The sequence below is a fragment of the Schistocerca gregaria genome, chromosome 2, assembly GCF_023897955.1.
Source record: "Schistocerca gregaria isolate iqSchGreg1 chromosome 2, iqSchGreg1.2, whole genome shotgun sequence".
NCBI classification, from domain to species: domain Eukaryota; kingdom Metazoa; phylum Arthropoda; class Insecta; order Orthoptera; family Acrididae; genus Schistocerca; species Schistocerca gregaria.
Window position 1 is genome coordinate 677,632,443 of NC_064921.1, and position 21,152 is coordinate 677,653,594.

General features: G+C 37.9%; 1 protein-coding gene across 3 annotated transcripts in view; it reads left to right on the plus strand.

Moving 5' to 3' along the window:
- The window catches only part of LOC126334741 (chorion peroxidase-like), a 407,382-nt gene that overhangs the window by 348,533 nt on the left and 37,697 nt on the right, over positions 1-21,152 (plus strand). For all 3 annotated transcript variants that reach the window (XM_049997290.1, XM_049997289.1, XM_049997287.1), the window contains exons 4-7: positions 6,329-6,546; positions 8,515-8,667; positions 13,999-14,084; positions 15,661-15,880. In XM_049997290.1, coding sequence (XP_049853247.1) covers positions 6,329-6,546; positions 8,515-8,667; positions 13,999-14,084; positions 15,661-15,880 — 677 coding nt within the window. The remainder of the gene's footprint in view (positions 1-6,328; positions 6,547-8,514; positions 8,668-13,998; positions 14,085-15,660; positions 15,881-21,152) is intronic.

Consider the following 21,152-nt stretch of genomic DNA (forward strand, 5'->3'; position numbering starts at 1 on the left):
CTGGTAGATTTGTATGATGATACTTCGTGAACTAAAACGGCGATCCCATGAGGGAAGACAGTGTCACTTGCACAAAGTTTCGTGAAAAGCTACAGTCTCAGACAGTGGTGGATACTGATCAGCACAATGCACTGTATGCCTTTCTAAATTTACAGTTGCACACTGTGTGACTGTCATGAAACAGTTCTGTGGGGAAGACAGATTTCTGTAGTTCTCGCCAGGTCTGAAGTAATTTCTGTACAATAAACAAACCTGTTCCCATATATCAATGGACTATCTTTTCTCACATCACAGACACCATCTCTAGTAACAATTCTTTTCTTCAGTTATGAGATCGTAGTTTTCTACACGACTGTCACAGTCCCAATGGTGGTAATGCTTTGGTCCAAAGCAAGCCACCAAACTTAACCCTCCACAACAACAACCAGTAAACTGATGAAGAGCAGCCAGCCTACACACCAGTATTGCACAGTCTCCTTAAGTCTGGTTTTACACACTGACTGTAGCAGATGCTCTCTGACAAGGACTGTTTCCATGATCATTGGGTTGAATGCTTGTCAAAGCCATCTTTCATGCTGATACATTGTTGATATGGAAATTCATTGTTCCAATTGCCAAACACAATAACACTGATTTTTACCAGACGTTTGACATGATAAACTGCTAATAAACCATGAAAAATTACATGCACTGCTTTACTTATAGCTAGATTTCCACTAAACTAATATTCCTTTTTGATGCAGCAGACACTCCTCGATTCATAGTTACTTACAAAAAGGCACCTGATCTGTATGTCATATAACAATTTTATCACAGGTCTGTTATTTTTAGATGCCATTATCGTTTACAAAAGTGTTAACATTCTAAATTGAAAAAATTCATTTGTATTCTATTTTATTTTCACTTTCACTATGTCTACTAGCAGAATATGGGAGGAAAAAAGCCAAATAATAATACATCAGTTTGTCATCACTAGCTGACTTTCATCTTATTTATGCTGAATATTATTTGTTTTTAAAAATTTGTCCCCTACAGTTAATTGTACAAGTAACTTGAATCTTATGTACAGGTACTGCTAACAGACATTGATTTTCATCTCATTTCCAGATGATAACTGTAGGAAGCTCCTTTGAGGATTTCTTGCTGTAAATAGTCATGTATCTCAGTGGAAAGATGAATGCAATAAATAAATAAATAAAAATAAACAGCAAGATATATAGGTGACTGGGTGGATGTACGAAATAGGAAGTTAGCGTATAGGCAGAGTAAACTTTGATTTGAAAATTATATAGTAAATTACAGGAGGGCTGCTATCGCTAAATGCAAGTTTTCTTAAACATAATTCTAGAAGTGATGTGGAGAAACCTCTCTCCTCAGCATTACAATGCTTCATCTTCATCCATTTTAAGAGTTTGCTGAACCTTTAGTCACGTGTCCTGAGTTTTGGACAAATTGCTACCTAACAGACCAAAACCTGACCCCATCTTCCTACTTTGAGTCTAAAGACTGTATTTATACATACAGCCTACATTGTTAACAGCTAAAACACTGTGAGACCAACTTCTTTATAAACTTATCAGCACGTTTTCCATTCAGGAAGTAATGAGGCTGAGGATATATCAGTTTTCATTTATTTGTAAAGTGTGAATGAACTGTTAATAACTCCAGAAGAGACTCAAATAAAACAGATGGTAGTCACTGCAGAATTAACATTGGAAATTTGTAAATGTGTTATTCCATCTGAGTGTGGACACAGTTAATGCAGTGAGACAATGAAACAGCTGATGTGTTGGTAAATACTGTTGTGAGTGTATCATACCAGTTGTGTCATCTCATATGAGGAACTCCTGGAGAAGAGGACTTGCTGTTTTGCTCATCTGCTCTCATCAGGTTAGTTAAAATACAATTATAATGGTGTAAAATTGACTTCCAAATATTGAATATGATATGTACATCAGTCAGAAAGTTATGTCACCAATTTTTTGTTTCTATTATTCATTTATGAAAGAAACTGCTTCCTCTTATATAGTCCTACATTCTTAAGAAAATTCAAAATGGGATAATTGAAAACATAAGTGCAATGAGCATTTTAATTGAGGCTGACTTCAGCATAATAGCGCATCTGTTTCTCTTTGTGAAAGCGACATAAAAATTTTTGTTAAGAGGTATCTGCTGATAACAATAATTTTCTATGTTTGATATATTTGGAATCCTTTTGTCCTGTAGAAAACAATACGTCCACAGGTAGAGCAAAGGGATTCAACAAATGGTAGAAAGCACATCAAGTTTACAGAGGTAAAAGATGAAGAAATATGATTATTACAAAATTTCCTAGCACATTAAAATTTAAATTCTGTAAAACTGAATTTTGTAGACGTAGTATGAGGTATGAACAGATAACTCAGTTCAAATCTTGGCCTAGAACAAAGTTTTAATCTGTCAAGGAGTTTTGTTATTGAATAGAGACCTACTTTGCTGAAAAAGGAACCCAAAGACTTTGTCTAAGGCACCCCCTGTCATATCTTTTGTCTTGGATATGCTAGTATAGTAAGGTCTGTGGGGAACCTCTGTGGAATTTGGAAAGCTTTGAGCCAACTGTGGAGATTGTTCTGATCATTAAGATGGTGAGAGCACTGCACACAAGAAGAGAATGGTCCAGGTTCAAGTTCCATGACTTATACACCACTGAAAAGTTTATTCTGGAAATGGACGAAACGTGTTCATTGACAGTCTTACTGTCAGTACCTGAGAGAGACACTAAATTACCCTCTAGTCAGCAATAAACCTAAACATTTGGAGAAACAATGATGTTACTTTCCCTACAGAGACATGTACAATACCACATTTCATATGTGTAGTTTTCTACAAGATGGTTTTCACTAACAATATTATCTGGAGGATTCAAGCTATCATTACACTAGGATTTATTTCAATGCAATGAGTGAAATTGTTCGAAAAGACATGTTGGAAGCATAATCTTTACCTATTTAATTTATCTTTTGTTGGAATATGTGACAAAATTGGAAGATATTACTTTTTAACTGACTCTTGTGTTATTTGTTTCTAATAGAAAATATTTTGTTGAACACAAATTGCATTTTTTCTCACTTTTGGTTTCAGGTTACATCTGTGAATTATCTGGAGTGTTTTATTTGGTTATGAATAGTTTCTTTATTTATTTCTTGGTACACTATTTGTAAACTTTACATGTAAAGCCAATTTAACAGAAACAAACAACAATGACAAAACAGGAGTATCTTTTTTCCAAGCAGTTGTGCAAAAATATTTCCAATGACAAATAAATAATGTATAAAATTACTGTATTCAAACTTTGAGTAAATAAGTGGCAATAGGAAGAAACACCTGTTTTTATCGGAATTAGTTAAAAATATGAAGACAGCCAAGAAATACACAATGCAGAAGTATGATGTTTGTTAAAAATGAAAATATGAATTACTTTTATGATTAGATGTGAACAGCCTAGCTATAAAAGGATTTAATTTCATATTTTATATGCATGTCATTACTATTTTCAGTTTATTACAGTTTTCTTGGCTTTTTTCAAACATATTACATTAAACTATTGCTACAAACAAATTGATTACTAGTATGGGATAAAATAATGTTAACAACAGGACTGAATAATGGAATAGACTAATACTGCAATTCTGACAGTTATTAATAAGAAACTTCTCTGTACATAGCTAACTGAAAAATTATAGCTCAAACTTTTCTGAATTACGGCTATGAATGTAGTATCCAAATGAAAGTTATTTATCTGCTTAGTACTCATTAATTGGATAAAAGAATTTGTTCCAAACATATACAGCATTAATAAAAATTCTCATGATGAAAAGTATTCTTATGTTACTTTGGTTACATGTAGTCCATCAAACAGAGGAGTGCAAAGAATGAAACTCTCAAATGCAGCAGCCATGTACTGTTAGCAGCAGTCCACAATATGGACTATGGGCTTCATAGAAACACATTAATTACAAATCATGAATCATTTTAATGTGTAACATCACATTTTTGCCATGAATGTCTTACAAAAATGATGAAAGTTGCACTGAGAGAGTTGAGATGTTGAATGAAATAAAATCTTGATTACAGACTTTGAAGTACTAGATTTTTTTCTGAAAACAAAGTCAGCAGAACTACAGAGAAGAGCACACATTTCACAGAACACCTAGACTATAAGCCCATGCATTTCAGTCCAATGGAACCCATGGCCTGTACATCACTTTGGGAAACGAACCAGTTCCCCTGCCTTTTGCAACCGGTGTGTCACCAATTCTATCACCTGAGTGTGTCTTTTGAACTTATTCTGAACTTCAACTTATCTTAAGCATCTCACCATTCCCTCCACATCTCCCAGTTATATGAGGCCTGTTTTTTAAGTAAGTACCATTTTGAAATTAAAAAAAGACGTGCTGAGATATCTCAATAATTTTATTTTTACATGAAAGCCTGTACCTTAATCTACGCACTAACACCATTACAGTCTGATTCTTCCTTGTTTACGTTGTGTACGGAGTGTTTAAGATGCCTCCAATAATCGTGAATACCGCTGACTGTGAAGTACAGGCTGTTATAAGATTTCTTAGTGCTAAAGGCCTAAAAGCGATCGATATTCATCATGAGATCTGTGCAGTTTACGGAGAAGACATTATGAGTGATGGAATGGTAAGAAAGTGGGTGAGAGCATTTAAAGATGGCCGCACAAATGTGCATGATGAACAATGGAGTGGGCGTCCTTCAGTCGTTAATGAAAGTTTGGTGCAGGAAGTGGATAATAAGGTGAGAGAAAACAGACGCCTTACGATTTCGCCCTTGCAGGATGACTTTCCTAATGTTTCTTGTAGTGTTTTGTATGGCATTGTGACTGAGCACTTGAATTACTGAAAATTGTGTGCACATTGGGCACCAAAAATGTTGACAGATGTGCACAAAACCAAACTTTTAGGCAGTGCATTGACTTTCCTTGAGCAGTACCACAATGACGGTGATGATTTCTTAAGCCAAATTGTTATGGGTGATGAAACATGGGTGATCTACATTACCAGAATCAAAGCAACAGTCCATGGAAGTTGAGCAAGGACATCGTTTTGCTGCAAAACAATTCCCATCCACATGTGGCGAATCAGACCACAGATCTCATTAAATCTTTTCAATGGGAAACTCTAGATTGTCCTCTGTACAGCCCCGATCTTGCGCCCTGTGACTTGAAGAAACACCTGGGCGGTGAGCGTCTTCAAGACCATGGCGAAATCAAAATAGTCAGGCGGCAGACTTCTATGAGAAGGGTATTCAAAAACTGGTACAATGTTATGACAAGTGCCTCAATATGATGGAAATTATGTAGAAAAGTAGATTAAGGTACAGGCTTTCATGTAAAAATAAAATTATTGAGATATCTTAGCACATCTTCTTTTAATTTCAAAACGGTACTTACTTAAAAAAAGCACACCTTGTATCAGTCATGATATCTCACTACCATGTGGAACATGAACAGTAAACGCTGAACAGGAAAAATTACATTTGTGAGGGGTGATCAGAAGCCAAGGCATGTTGATTTCAACGGCTGCAATATTGCAATGATCATATACATGTGACTTTGTAACCAAAGCTCTAAACTTCTTCACCCCTCTGGAAATATTTTGTTTCATCCTTAGATGGAAGAAATGTGGAGTTTGAGAATATAATCCACTTTGTCATCTGTATTTGATAACAGGCTGTAACAGAATTCTTGAATAATGTCCCACAATAATGAAAAGATGAGGAATATTTTTGGGGTTGCTACAGTATATATCACTATTAAGTTTTGTGTCTGTTGTTTCAAAGCTACAGGACAAATGTCCCTTGAAAAATTCCAGTGCTTCTGCCTTACAATGTAGAACCACACAAAAATGCACAAACCGCTACACAAAAAGATTTAGCTGAGTGGCCTTGCCTTATCTCTCAAGCAGTGTGGACCTAGCACCATTAGACTACCACATGTTTTGAACATTAAAAATTGCCTAAGGTGGTCGTCACTTTGAAGAAGCATAAGCTCTGCAATGTTTTGTGTGTCATTGGCTGAGGGAGAGAAGACATGGATAAAACTGTTGAAAAAGATGGAGACCACACTTAAATGTGAACAATTATTTACAAAGGTTATGGCTAAGTGATTTATCCTCATGTGAACTGAAAGAGAAATAAATTAGTGGGCATAATTTTCTGATTGACCCTTGTATGGTTTCTTGCCAGCAAGCACGTGAGTTAAATATAAGAGTGATGTATCTGCCCAGGAGAGAATGTAAAGCATGTATTGTGTGGCGTGTGTCAGAGGATCACGTGGCTGGAGCCAGCCGCCACAGCTATGGCTGGTGTCTCTGCGCGACACGGCGCTGCACGACGGCTGCCCCGCAGCTCGACCCCCACCCTGCCCAACTCGCGCACACCTCATCCGCACAGTTGATGGCCGCTGTAACAACCCTGCCCACCCCACATGGGGCAGTGCACTACAGCCACTGCGCAGACTTCTGCCACCTGCATATGCAGACGGTCAGTATCTGCTCACACATACCATCAAGTCACCAATTGTAGCTATTTTGGACAACTTGCTCAACTAAATAATCAAAAGTATTTGTGAGTCCAATAAGAACTGTAATCAAAGTTGATCACAGGTTCACTACTTTGAGTTCACACTTTTGACGAAGTTTTATTAACATCCTGGTGTAAAACATCTCATTAACAGAGTTTGATTTCTGAATTAACTGTAATGCAATGACATTGAAATGTAATAGCATTGGTTTTTGTCACCTTTCTAGAAGTGTGTTGGTTTGCTTATGCACCTTTGATCAATGTGGTGTTGTACTCACCTTCCATCATATTTAATACTACAGATTTTCATTGAGATCAAATTATATGTGCCCACTTAGTTTATCTATTTGTGGATTGTGTGTCCTCTGTTATGACAGCATATAGAGAATTAAAGAAATGCACACTAATTATCAAAAAACTGAACTTACTTATCAAAACTGACAGTAAAGAGGATTGTTAGTTCTAATACCTCAGTTGAAAGAGTGATTTCTGAGCTTAATATGTGTTTTGACACAATGTTAATGAAAGAAGAGCAACATGATCTGTATAAAAGAAATAAATAACTAAAAACTTTTCACCACAGAGTTGACGTTGTCAAACAAGTTGCAAACAAAGCATATACATGCCTTCAGTAGTGCAAGGAGCACAAATCCTGGTCTGATGACCAATGGATAAATGAAACCTAGTCAAACCCAACAAGTCTGTGTTACCTATCTCAGAATGTCTTTATTGGCACCAATGGAGACCACTACATGATCCCTACACAGTACATGACCTTTTTCTATGGTGGAGGTTTTATGTAATTTGGATATTCAAGTCAATGGTAGCAGTGAATTCTATGATCAGACTGAAGCCATTTTAAGACTCCATCTTCATTCACTACTGCATACATCGTTTTCAGCAGGTCTTAGTAGAGTGTAGGATATGCCAAAATAATAATGCTACACCTACATACCTGTACTTTTCCAATACTGGTTTGATACACATGGCTACTAGAATTGTCACATTTTAATGCTATCAAACCATTGTTGTCTGTATTGGACAAAAATTAAGGATTCATTGCCCGCCTCCACCCCCCTCCCCCACCCTCCATCATGTCTGCAGAAATTGGAATAGTTTTCTGCAAGGATTGGAATAAATTTCAATGGCCAGTGACCAATACTCAGGATGATTTTGGTTGGTTGGAATATTAAAGGAAGGTAGATTTGTAGTTAACATTCCACTGACATCTTGATCATTGTAGTAAAATGCTCAAATGGATTCTGACTACTTGAAGCAACTATAGACAACACACAGCTGCAATGTTAATGTCTGTGAGCTTCAGAGAAGGTGAATGACATTCTTCCTACAAAGCTGATGTCAGTGAACAAGGATGTGTTTGCAACTGGACTGTGAACAGTAACACACTTCCTATCAGTGTCCAGAATATACTCCATGCCCAGGATCTGGTCAGAGGTATTGAGCAGGTCATACCTTGTACTGAACCGTTTGCCAGTGAAGATACATGTTTATGAGTCACTCCGTTGGCTTAGAGTGGTCACCTATTACCACAATGCATGAAACTACATAAGCACCTCCATCACAGTTCCAGAACTGGAGATCTGTCTGTCCACATAAATATTTATCAAAACACAAACAGATACTGTCTCTATGTATAGAACCCCACTATATTGTAAAGTAACTGCCATGGAATAACACCTTTAGTTCAATGTGTACAAAGAACCAGTTACTAATACAACATTGCAATTTATTTTCTTAGATCTCATGCTATTTTAAAAGCAACATTTCCAATAATAACAGCTCCCTTTACATAGGATAAAAGCTGTCTTTTACAGCTTACTATGTATTAACACACAATAGTCTTAATTAATGTTACTCAGAACACTATAAGTGAAAATGATTACTGTAATTTATTCTTAACCTGTGCAGGGCTGGAGAAAATTCGGCAGTCAGTGAGTGGAGGTCCACTTCCAAGTGCAAGGCTGGTCAGCACTGCAGTCCATTCAGACAGACATGTCAACCTCTCATCTATTACACACATGCTTATGCAGTGGGGACAGTTTCTTGATCATGACCTCACAGGTTAGTACAAAGCTTTATAACTATGTTCTGGATGTGGATCAGCCCTTTTGTGTGCACTGAATATTTCAGAATTTTGTATTACAGGAAATTCAAGTCCATTTAAGATGGTAAAGGCAGTTTCCCTGAATGTCATTGGTACAAGAGATATACAATAGTGTTCTTTATTCAAGATACACTACTGCTTTTTTCTTTTTTGGGGGGAGGGGGGTGGGGTGGAGTGTGGGGGGTGGGGGGGAGTCAACAGTCTTTTCATTGGTTTGATGCGGCCTGTCACAAATTCCTCTCCTGTGCCAACCTCTTCATCCCAGAGTACCACTTGTAATTTACATCCTGAATTATTTCCTGGATGTATTCCAGTCTCTGTCTTCCTCTACCGTTTTTGCCTTCTACAGCTCCCTCTAGTACCATGGAAGTCATTCCCTGGTGTCTTATCAGATGTCCTATCATTTTGTCCCTTCTCCTTGTCAGTGTTTCTCACATATTCCTTTCCTCTCCGAATCTGTGCTGAACCGCCTCTTCCTCACCTTATCAGTCCACCTAATTTTCAAGATTTATATATAGCACCAAATCTCAAATGTTTCAATTCTCTTCCGTACAATGTTATGCACAGAACATATATTCTCAGAAATTTCTTCCTCAAATTAAGGCCTATGTTTGATATTAGTAGCCTTCTCTTGGTCAGGAATGCCCTTTTTGCCAGTGCTGGTCTGCTCTTGATGTCCCCCTTGCTCTGTCTACTGCTGGTTATTTTACTGGCTAGGTAGTAGAATTCCTTAACTTTGTCTACTTCATGACCATCAATCCTGATGTTAAGTTTCTCACTATTCTCATTTCTGGTATTTCTCAATACTTTCATCTTTCTTCAATTTACTCTCAGTCCATATTCTGATTCATTAGACTCTTCATTCCATTCAGCAGATCATGTAATTCTTCTTCACTTTCCCTCAGAATAGCAACATCACTGTCAAATAGTATCATTGATATCCTTTCCCCTTGAATTTTAATTCCACTCCTGAACCTTTCTTTTATTTCCTCATTGCTTCTTTAATGTAGAGATTGAACAGCAGGGGCAAAAGACTAATACTTTTCTTACACTCTTTTTAATTCAAGCCTTTCATTCTTGGTCATCCTCTCTCGTTATTTTCTATTGGCTCTTGTACATATTGATTATTACCCATCTCTCTCTAAAGCTTACCCATAATTTTCTCACAATTTTACATTGTTGAATGCTTTTTCCACGTGGGCAAATCCTATGAATGTGTCTTAGTTTTTCTTTAGTTTTACTTCCATTATCAATCACAAAATCAGAATTGCCTCTCGGGCACCTTCACCTTTCCTACAGCCAAACTGATTATCATCTAACACATCCTCAGTTTTCTTTTCCATTTTTCTATATATTATTCTTGAAATCAATATGGATGCATGAGTTGTTAAGTTGACTGTGTGATAATTCTCACACTTGTCAGCTCTTGCTATCTTTAGAATTTTGCGGATGATATTTTTCTGAAAGTCAGATGGTGTGTCACCAGACTCATACATTCTGCACACCAACGCAAATAGTAATTTTGTCGCCATTTTGATTTTATAAATTCTGATGGAATGCTATGTATCCTTACTGACTTATTTGGTCTTAAGTCCTCCAATTTCCCCGAACATTTTTGTACTTTCTTCTTTCATCAATCAACTGAAGTACTTCTTCTTTTACACATGGCTTCTTCACAGTTGCCTTCTTTGTACCTATGTTTTTCTTTCCAACTTCTATCCATTCCTCTTCAACTGTGCTACCCACTGGGCTATTCTTTATTGCTGTATCTACGGCCTTAGAGAACTCCAGCATATCTTGTCATTCCTTAGTACTTCCGTATCCCACTTCTTTGCATATTGATTCCTCCTGACTAATCTCTTGAACTTCAGCCTACTCTTCATCATTACTACATTGTAATCTGAGTCTATATCTGCTCCTGAGTATGCCTTACAATCCATTATCTGATTTCAGAATCTCTGTTTGACAATTATGTAATCTAAATGAAATCTTCCTCCATCATGCAGCCTTTTCCAAGTATACCTCCTCCTCTTGTGATTCCTGGACAGAGTTTTCGCTATTACTAGCTGAAATTTGTTACAGAACTCGGACTTGCTCCTCTCTCACTTCTTGTCAAAAGCCCATATTCTCCTGTAACCTTTTCTTCTACTCCATCACCTACAACTGCATTCCAGCCACCCAAGACAATTAGATTTTCATCTCACTTTACCTGCTGTATTACCCTTTAATTATCCTCATATACTTTCTCTATTTCTTCATCTTCAGCTTGCAATATCAGCATGTGTCCTGAACTATTGTTGTTGATGTTGGTTTGCTGTCGAACAAACCTGTCATTGAACTGTTCACAGTAACGTACTCTCTGCCCTACCTTCCTATTCGTAATGAATTCTATTCCCATTATTTGATTTTCCGCTACTGTTCATATTACCCTATACTCATCTGACCAGAAATCCTAGTCTTCTTTCCATTTCACTTCACTGACCCCCTACTATATCTAGATTAAGCCTTTGCAGTTCTGTTTTCAGATTTTCTGGCTACCCTATCATGTTCAGGCTTCTGAAATTTCATGCCCTGACTTGTAGAACATTATCGTTTCATTGTTTATGCATGCTTTTCTTCATAGCCACCTTCCGCTCGGCAATGCCCTCCCAGATAACCGAATGGGGGCCTGTTCTGGAATCTTTTCCCAATGGAGAGATAATCATGATCCTTTTACAATTACAGGCCACATGTCCTGTGGATATACGTTATGTGTCTTAACTGCATCCGTACCCATTGCCTTCTGCTTCCTCATGTCGTTGATCATTGCTGATTCTTCCGCCTTTAGCGGCACTTTCCCATCCCAAAGACAAGAGAGTGCCCCGAACATCTCTCTGCTGCTCCACCCTTTTTGACAAGGTCATTGGCAGAGTGAGGGTGACCTCTTATGCTGGAAGTCTTCGGCCGCCAATGCTTATTATTAATCAAAATTTAAGCAGTGACAGGTTTCAAACCTGGGACCGAGGATGTTTTGATTACTAATCAAAGATGCTACTCCTTTTTTTATGATTTTGAATAAGCTCTTCATTTATTCTTTCTAATGTTGTGTGAACTTCATTATAAAATACATAAGGCGGTATGAAAACTGCAGATAAAAGACATTTCTGTCTTTCGATTGATATAGGTTTGTTGGTTGATTTGGGGGAGGGGACCAAACAGCGAGGTCATCAGTCCCATCGAATTAGGCAGTGATGGGTAAAGAAGGTGGCCATGCCCTTGCTCACATCACAGAAAACCTAAATCAGGATGGCCAGATGTGGATTTGAACTGTCACCTTCCCAAATGTGAGTCCAGTGTGCTAACCATTGCACCACCACAGTCAGTCACTGATTTAGGATGTCAAGTGATATATAGTAAAAAAGCTAGATCTACAGTCTATCATCATTTTTTCTTATTAGTAGCCCCACTATTTAGTTATTTAAATAATTTCAGAAGTAAAGATAATAACTCACTGAATAGTAAAAATGTTGATCCATCAAAAGGCAGATAGACAAGACTGAGAACTTTGATAGTTTTTACACACCTGTGCAGCTATATTGTTCCCATTGAATACACTGTGCTGGTACTGCAGCTTAACTGGAGTGAGGGATTGAGTTAGGTGGGTGAGCAATGGAAGAGAGGAGGCAGAGTGTGGAAGGAAGGGTTTGGGAAGGATAGCTGATGGCGAAGATGAGCTCCTTCTGACTGCAGACAGGCACATGAGTGAAAAGCTGATATTGTAGACTCAGCAACATGAACTCAGCAAGAAGAAAAGAGCTTATCATTCTAACAGCACAGCTTGATTTCATAAGAGAGAGTAAAAGCTTCACAGCAACATAGATTGGTGAAGAAGATCACTGATGAGCCCGGAAAAGTAGGTCACATTTGGTCATCGCTGGCCACAAATAATGTCATTGCCTCAGACAAGCAGAAATAAATTTAGCAGCTGCAGTACACCAGTCACAGGGCCAAGGCTGTAATGTACTGCTTCCATTCACCAAGATGACTTCCACCTTCGAGACTGCTACTTATTTTGTCTGCTGTACTCACAGTATTTGGGAGGTGCACTAACGGCTGCTGCATGTGACAAGTACCTGTAAGCAGTAATCAAATTCCCCAGCTTACTTGATGGAAGGACTGTTCTGTTGTTAATCTCCACACTCAGCAGAGCTGTTGAGTGATTACCCAAGCACAGTCCTTCACTGTCTATGTGAGTGCTCCGTCCTGGGAAGCAACACCTATTGTATGGGCTACACCCACTGCCAACACGGCCTGCCACCCACCCGACACCATGATTATGTCAGCTGGATATCGCAATGCATCAATATCTGCAGACTGTTGAAATAGTATCAGCATACTGAGGCCATGTACTGCAATTCCATGGGCTTGAGCCCCAATGCAGTCATTAGCACCCAGCACAGCAACCGGCCTGCTCCATCGTACTCCACTCTCCATCATCCTGACAAAAGTAGCGGTCTCAACCCAGGAGGCTGCACAACAAAGAGTAGGAAGACTGCAGGGTAGAGAGAGTGGGTGCAGGACAAGAGAAGGTAGGGTCTGGTATAGGGATGGAGGACAACATTCCATAATCCTCCTGGAGTCAATAGCTGCTGGTCCATTCCCAACACCCACCTCCACACCTGTCCCTGGACCTTACCTTCGCTCATCCTGCACCCATAACATCTCCTCGGTCCCCCATTCCTATTCCCCTGTTCTATTTCTCCCTCCAGACTCCACATTTCTCTGTTGCACTTTCTCCTCTCTAAATCCTCACAATCCACTTTTCCATATTGCCACACACTGTGTGCTATTGCCTCTACCATTGGCTGGAATGAGCTCCCAGGTGCCATTTTCCTATCCTGTGCACCCACTGCCTCTCCCTCCCAGCCTTCACCTGCCCTTCCTCAGTCATCTCTCCCTCCCTCTTGTTCCTCACCTCTTTTCTCATACGTATACTTTATAGCTCTGAAAAATAGTTTGTCCAAAATGTTGTAAAACTCTTGATATTGTTTATGTGGCATTTGACAATCCAGCATCTCTACTGTTTGGTGAGGTATTACCTTTACTCCTTATTACATTCCACCAGTTACCATATTTAAATGGAACTTGGATTAAGATGAAATGGGTTCAGCATTTACATAGTCAAAGAATTGAATTTACAACTGCTATGTGAAACTGATATTTAAGTTCATATGTCTTAAAATGATTTTTTTTTGTAATTTATTACATGTTTCTTTCTGGAATCTAACTTTATTTTTTTCTACTTTCAGCTTCTTCACAAACAAGAGGATTCAATGGATCAGTTCCTAAATGCTGTTCAGATAGAGGGCACAGTTTTCTGCCTGAAAACCTTACAGTAAGTCTGAATGTTAAAATGAGAAAGTGCCTGAAAATGAGGAATATACTCCCAACAATCCTTCTCACCCATCCCAAAGTGGTATCCCACTACCCACCCAGTCTAAAATAAAAGGGATGTATCTTTGTGGAAAAGCTGGATGCGAGACCTGTCCTATGCACCCATCCACCAAAATCTATTCCATTTCCTCCAACAAGTATATCCTACGCTATCAGAGGCAGGACCATCTGTGAATGCAGCTCTACTGCATTTTCTCCAAGGTCTTTTATATGTACATTATTGTCTTTCAGCCTTCCATTCAAACAAATGGCCACTATTAAACAGTGCCCATGATCAAAATTGGTCATCCAGTCAGAACATACAGCTGAACACAACATGCTTGACTTCAATGGCTGCCTCATGACCCATCCCATCTGGATTCTTCCCTCAATATGAGTGTCTCTGAAATACATGGAGGGTTATTCTCCCTACAACACACCCTTCAAACTCCAGTCCTATGGGTCACAATCTCTGCCAGGCCCTGTTCCACATCCACTTCCATCCCTGTTACCATGCCTCACACTTCACTCCGCTGATCTACAGGCAGACTTTTCTCTTTGTGGCCTCTCTCTTCACCTGCTTTGTTCTGGTCTTTTCCCCTCCCAACTCATTCTTCCATTCTGTGTGCTACATGCAGTTTCACCTACCTGCACCACGGCAGACTCACTGCATTCGCATTCTAACCCCATCCCTTCATTGCCTCATCCTCGCAGTAGTTAGACTTCCTTCCTTCCCTCCATCCTTCCCTTTTTCTACCTGCTTCCCTTTCCCTGTGTACCTCCTTACTCTTCCCACTGCCTCCACCCAACACAACCCCTCTACCCAATTTGGCTGTAGTGCCAGGCTAATGCAATCAACTGTGATATTACATCTATGACTTTACAATATGGTTTTAAGTCTTTAAATTTTTATCATTTATATAAAGATTTCTTTGCATTTGAAACAGATAACATATTATGTCTTCATAATAATCATTGACCTATATATTTTGCTGTGCTACCACAATAATCAGTTGAATATTCCCTTCTTTCATTAAATTCTTGCTAATGTTTTCTGTTTGTCGATAATCATGCTTAGGGTGTTAGGGGCAAATAGCTATTTAAGAAAGGCATTTTACCTACATAACAGAAATGAAAAATTCACAATCAAAAGTACTGGAAAGGTATGCCTTAGCAGGCAACATAAAGTGAAAAACAACACCAAAATCTCATAATCATGCTCCCAACTTTGAAACATGAAAAGATTTCGAAAAAGTGGCAGATTTTTTAATTTGCTCTAATCCTCTCTTCCCCCTGCCTCTCATGATAGTGGCAAAATTAACTCTCTCTTCTCTTATCAGGCTTGTCTGAAAGTGGGTTGGGAGTTCTGAAGTGTATGTTTGCATTTGGATTATTCAGTTTCATTAACACTATCAGTCATTGTACTATCTTCTGCAATTAATGAAAAAGATATTGACATAAAAAAGATAAAAACAATACTTAGAACATATGTTATTATATAGTAACAAATGTTGTATTTTTTTCCTTTTCATGCTTAGCATCCAGACTGTCTCCCAATTGAAGTGCCACCAACAGATTACTTCTACCAACGCTATCATGTGCGTTGTCTGGAATTTGTGCGTAGCAGTGCTGTCCCTAAGGTAGACTGCTCACTGGGGGCTAGAGATCAAATAAATCAAGTCACATCATTCCTTGATGCTTCTAATGTCTATGGAAGCTCTGAAGATGCTGCATCAGCACTTAGACTTTATCGTAATGGTGAGTCCTTCAGTAAAGCAATAAGCATGACATTACCTTTATAATATTCAAAATGGTTTAAATGTAATGAAGTGACATTCTCTAAGTCTGTTAATTTCTGGGTAACTAAGACTGTTTCATGTTGTCCAGAGGACTTACCGGATTTTTACTTTTGCCATCAGGCTTTGAACTAGGATACATAATTTTTTGCAAAGTTTGATAACATGAGTAATAAATCACAACTGAAGTCAGTTATGGGTATTTCAAAAATATCTTTGAGTAACAAAGCTCCAGGGTATTAAGTGGATGGATGTCTTATGTAATTTCAGTACACACTACTGACACACAGTTTAATGCTGAAATTGCAGTTGCATCAAGTAATAAAAATAATTATTTGAAGCGCAATATCTTAAAGATTTTTTTAAAGCAGGAAATATGACATTATTTATGTATACTTAACTTGAAAAGAATCACTGCTGATTATAGTTGTTGATTGTGATTATTGATCATTATTTTGTGCTATGAAAGTACTCAATTTTTTTTATCAATTTTATACACATTTTTATTCTTTTTGAATAAATTTCAATATTCCAAGTTTTGTAACCTAATTTATTAACACTTGTCACTTACAAGTTGCCAACAAACTGCTACTTCCAACAAATGAGTCACAAATTGGCTAAGCTACTGAACTGCTTTGGCCTAACATCGGAAGTTATATAGAATACCTTGAAGTTTTATATTACAATTAATGTTTAATTTGAATTACAATAAAGAAGGTTAACATAAATAGTTTCACATGTGACATCAATGTAAAGCGTATTTTTTAAATAAAACTCAATTACAAGGTTTTTCCAGGCTAAATTTCATAAGATTTATTATTTACTTAATTTATTTGTTTATATTCATATTCTTTAGATTCTTTAACACGTATGAGATGCTATGATGTGGAATGACTTAAAGAAGTTACAAAAACAGACAGATGACATAATAGTTATTGTACAAAAACATTTTCAGGGGAAGTACATAATGTAAAAGTACAACACAAAAATAAGTAAATCCCTTTAACAGTTAATATTACAATATGCAAGTTTTCATCTAAAACATATTGTTCAGTCACCTTATAAGATTCTGTCAACATACTTTATTCTTAGGTCAGTTATTATTCTCAACACCTTTACACAATTATTAATGTAAAATGAAAATCAAGACATGCAAAAAAATCAGTGTATTGGGATGTTTACTGAAGAAACTTACTGTATACTTCGACTGGTGGATCTCAGCTTGTTACACTCTGAAGAGAAGTGGCTGACAGCTATGCTGCAGGCAGGACAGGGGGGAAGGTTCATTGCCCATAGTCAGCGAAAGAGATTGAGAAAGGTATGTACAGATGGAATAGGGTTGGTTATTTAAATGCCAGTTTGTATGTGAAACTGAAATGGGGGCAGGAGGATGGAATGCCAAGAAGAGAGGAGTGGGCACAAAGGACCGGGCAATTCAGAAATGCTGGCATTAAGTGGGGAAAATCAAATGGCATGTATTTTGACATGTGTTAAGGTTAACTACAACATGCAGACCAGCATGCTCCAAAACCTTGTGGTTCATTTGACCCTCAAGAACAGTTTGACAGAGAATATTTGCTTTCTGGTCAGTCCTAGTTAGAATGCTATACAATAAAATGTTGTGAGTGCTTTCACAAGTGGCTCTGGGTGGGAAATGACAATGACAGGTCTAGAGTAGGATGTTGTGAGCAGATATATGAGACAGTGTTGCACTTGGTTCTTCAATAAAATTATGGCATGGGGAAGGATGAAAGAAAGAGTTGGATAAGAGCAGAAAAGGATGTCATGTAGGTTGGGTGAGCAGCAGAATACCAGTTTCAGGACGTAAAAAGATGTAGTTGAAGCCCTGGCAAAGGATATAGAAAATGGCATTGCAGTTTTTGGAAAAGGTATCAGTCCTTTTGTGACTGGTCAGGATGTTGGGTTTATGTGAGTATAGCATATGTTAGATGTTCCTGTACAACATGGGGAGGGTAGGATCAATATGTGAATCACTGTAAGACCTCTGGCATACTGAGAGAGGAACTGCTTGTCACTGCAAGTGTAGCACCCATGGGTAGTCAGGCTTTATGACAGGGATTTTTTTATGTGAAACTGTTGGCATTTGTTAAAATGGAGGTATTGTTAGTGACTCATGGGTTTAACTCAAACAGAAGTTCTCATGAAATCATCAGTGAAATGAGGGTCAGCAGTCAAGAAAATTGTTTCCTAAGCTGATAGTGATATGATGAAATAGATTAGAGAGAAAATGTGCTCCTCTAGTAATTAAAATAAGAATCCAGATCATAAAGAGACTATCAATGAATATGGTGGGGTTTCATATTCAGAATGGCTATGAGAGATTCGTATATGTGGTCCTTAAACAGGTAGGCATTGACAGGTGTTATTCAAGTGCCCATGGCAGTGTTTTTGTGGGTTCTATCTTCAAAGGAAGACTAACCAAGTGAGAGGGCAATCAGCCATAACTATGAAAAAGAGGTGGTGAGTTTGGAGTCAGCCAGGTGTGGGGAGAGGTCCTGCTTGATGTTCTGGTAAGACCACAGGCATTAGGAATTTAGTGTAGAGAAAGGTGACATCAATAGTGATAAACAGAGTGACAGGTGACAAATGGAGAGACAGTAGGATGGTGGGCTGTGAGCAATGAGTTGAGGTTGCTAGCTCACAATGGCAGAGATTCTTTCAGTAGCAGCACAATAACCAGCCAGATAGACTCATAGAGGAGATTCCTGATTCTTCCCATATCTCTGAAGATTCACCTTTTTGATGAGATCTGTGGAACATAGTAAATGAAATACTGAATGAATGTACTCACCTATGAATTTTCTATGAGTGTGTTGTAAAAAGACTAAGAGAGATACACAGGTTTGATCATGTAACACACTGTTGTAACTTCCAAAAACCTAACAGACACAGTTCTGAAATATTCATTCAGTATTTCATTCATGACATACAGTATAATTTTCTGTGATAACTTTTCCTATTCACAAAAAGTATTTTAGGCTCATAACTGGGGAGTTTGAGCAATATGTGGCGTGTGTTCACAAACCTGTTGTTGATCCCTTCTCAGGAGTCTGAGAACTCTAACACTGGACTCTCAGAATATGTTATTTGTTGTTAACAGTATGAGCTTATTCCCAAGAATTTGCAGCTTTCACTCAGTTATACTAGGCAGAAATCTAGTCTGCATTTGGATTGCACCCCTTGACTCTTGTGCAAAAGGTATGCAATATTCTGCTGCATCCATTTACAATAAACTACCGCAAAGGTTAAAAAATATTTGCAGTAATCCTCATACATTAAAATCTAAACTGAAGGATTTCCTTCTGGATCACTCCTATTCTGTTGGGGAGTCCCTGGGAAAAAATTAACCTAAATCTTGTGTTAAACTTTTGATTATGCTTATATATATTCACAGATTATCACCTGCACCTGATTTGTCTACATATTATTTTATCTGTGGTAATACCATGTACTGACTCATTCCATAACCATGGAGATTTTCTCCTCAGTTTGGTCCTACAAAACTAGATGTGTATAATAAAGTAAAAAGTGTTAAATGAAGACAGTGAATATGGTAGAAAAAGGGTGTATTGAGGCAATGGTTACAGGAATTAGTCGAGATCACTTGGTGTGAAGGAACAGGCAATCCTTCACATGATTGAAGATCAGGAGATTTGTAGATCACTCCCTTTGTTAAAAATAGGCTCCAAATACTCTACTTCTGGTTGGAAGAATAGGTATTTTTGTATGTTGAAATGCTAAACTACATGCTGTAGTAGCAAAAAAAATCTGCTGGAAATTACACAAGAGATCAATTTAATCAGTGCAATGGGGTACATGACATAGAAGTTGTTCTAGAAACCACTGAAAAACAGCCAACACACTAGTGAAACTGAAAGGTGGCTATGATATTTCTTCAAGCTAAATGAAATGTTAATGATAATGAACTTCCCTGAGTTTTCATCAAGGGTTGGCTGAAAATATGATTATAACAAATTGATTCCTGAGAAGCATTGACCACCAACCAAACAGGAAACTGACTATTCCAAGCATGACACAGTATATATATCCATAAATTTTTGTGTATCAAAAGTCACACTAGAATCAGCACAGTCACAGGGACTCTTCTAATTTGTAAATGACAATGGCGGGTAACATCCAAATAGTGGATGGAGTGCATCACAGAGCTCCTACATATACCATCTGATTATGCTATTCACAAATCTGTCTTGAAGGGACTAAACTGTAGTGTATTTCTTTAGGAAAATCATGGATGACTTCCACCTATAGCTGATTTGGGCTCTGACATTATTTATGCATAAAATATCCTGCTAGAATAAAGAACAAAATGTTGTGTTTTGGCCACTAATTAAAAGTAAATGGTGTGATATGTTGCTCAACTTGTACCAAACTGATGCAGTGTGCTGACCCATGGTGTGAATATTACATTCTGTAACAATATCAAAAGTTTGCCAACATGCCAATGTATGGACACTTGTGAAAAGCTAAGGCATGCTGACTATCAGGGGATTACCATGCAGCAGTCAGTGTCTTGCATTCCATGGAGGTCAATCATATTACATCTGTGTCTACATCTATATTCCACAAGCCACCTAGTGGTATGTGGTGGAGTGTATTTTGTGTACCTATGTCACTTTACCCCTTTCCTATTCCAGTTGCGAATGGTTTTCGGGAAGAACAACTGCTGGTAAGCCTTTATGAGGGTCAAAGCTCTCTAATTTTATCTTCATGGTCTTTTTGCAAGATTTATGTAGGAGGAAGCAATACATTAGTTGTCTCTTCTAGGAATGTAGGTTTACACTCTTGGAACTTTAACAGTTAACCACACCATGGTGCTGAATGCTTCTCTTGTAGTGTTTGCCTCTGGAGTTGGTTGACCATCTCTGTGATGCTTTCTGGCTTACTAAATGATTCTGTAATGAAACACACTGCTCTTCTCACAATCTTCTCTATTTACTCTATCACTCCTACATGGTACAGATCCCATACTGACAAGCATTTTTCAAATATTCATTGAACTACGGCTTTGTGAGCTATGGCATCTGACTTCGCTTCAATTATTTTTATGTGGTTGTCCCACTTTAAATCACTCCATACACATAGTCCTGCTCACAGTGACTCTTCTGCAATTATTTTATCTTGCAATAATAAGTCTTTTGTCTATCTACATGCAACACATTACATTTGTGAATGTCGAGGGCCAAGTGTCATTC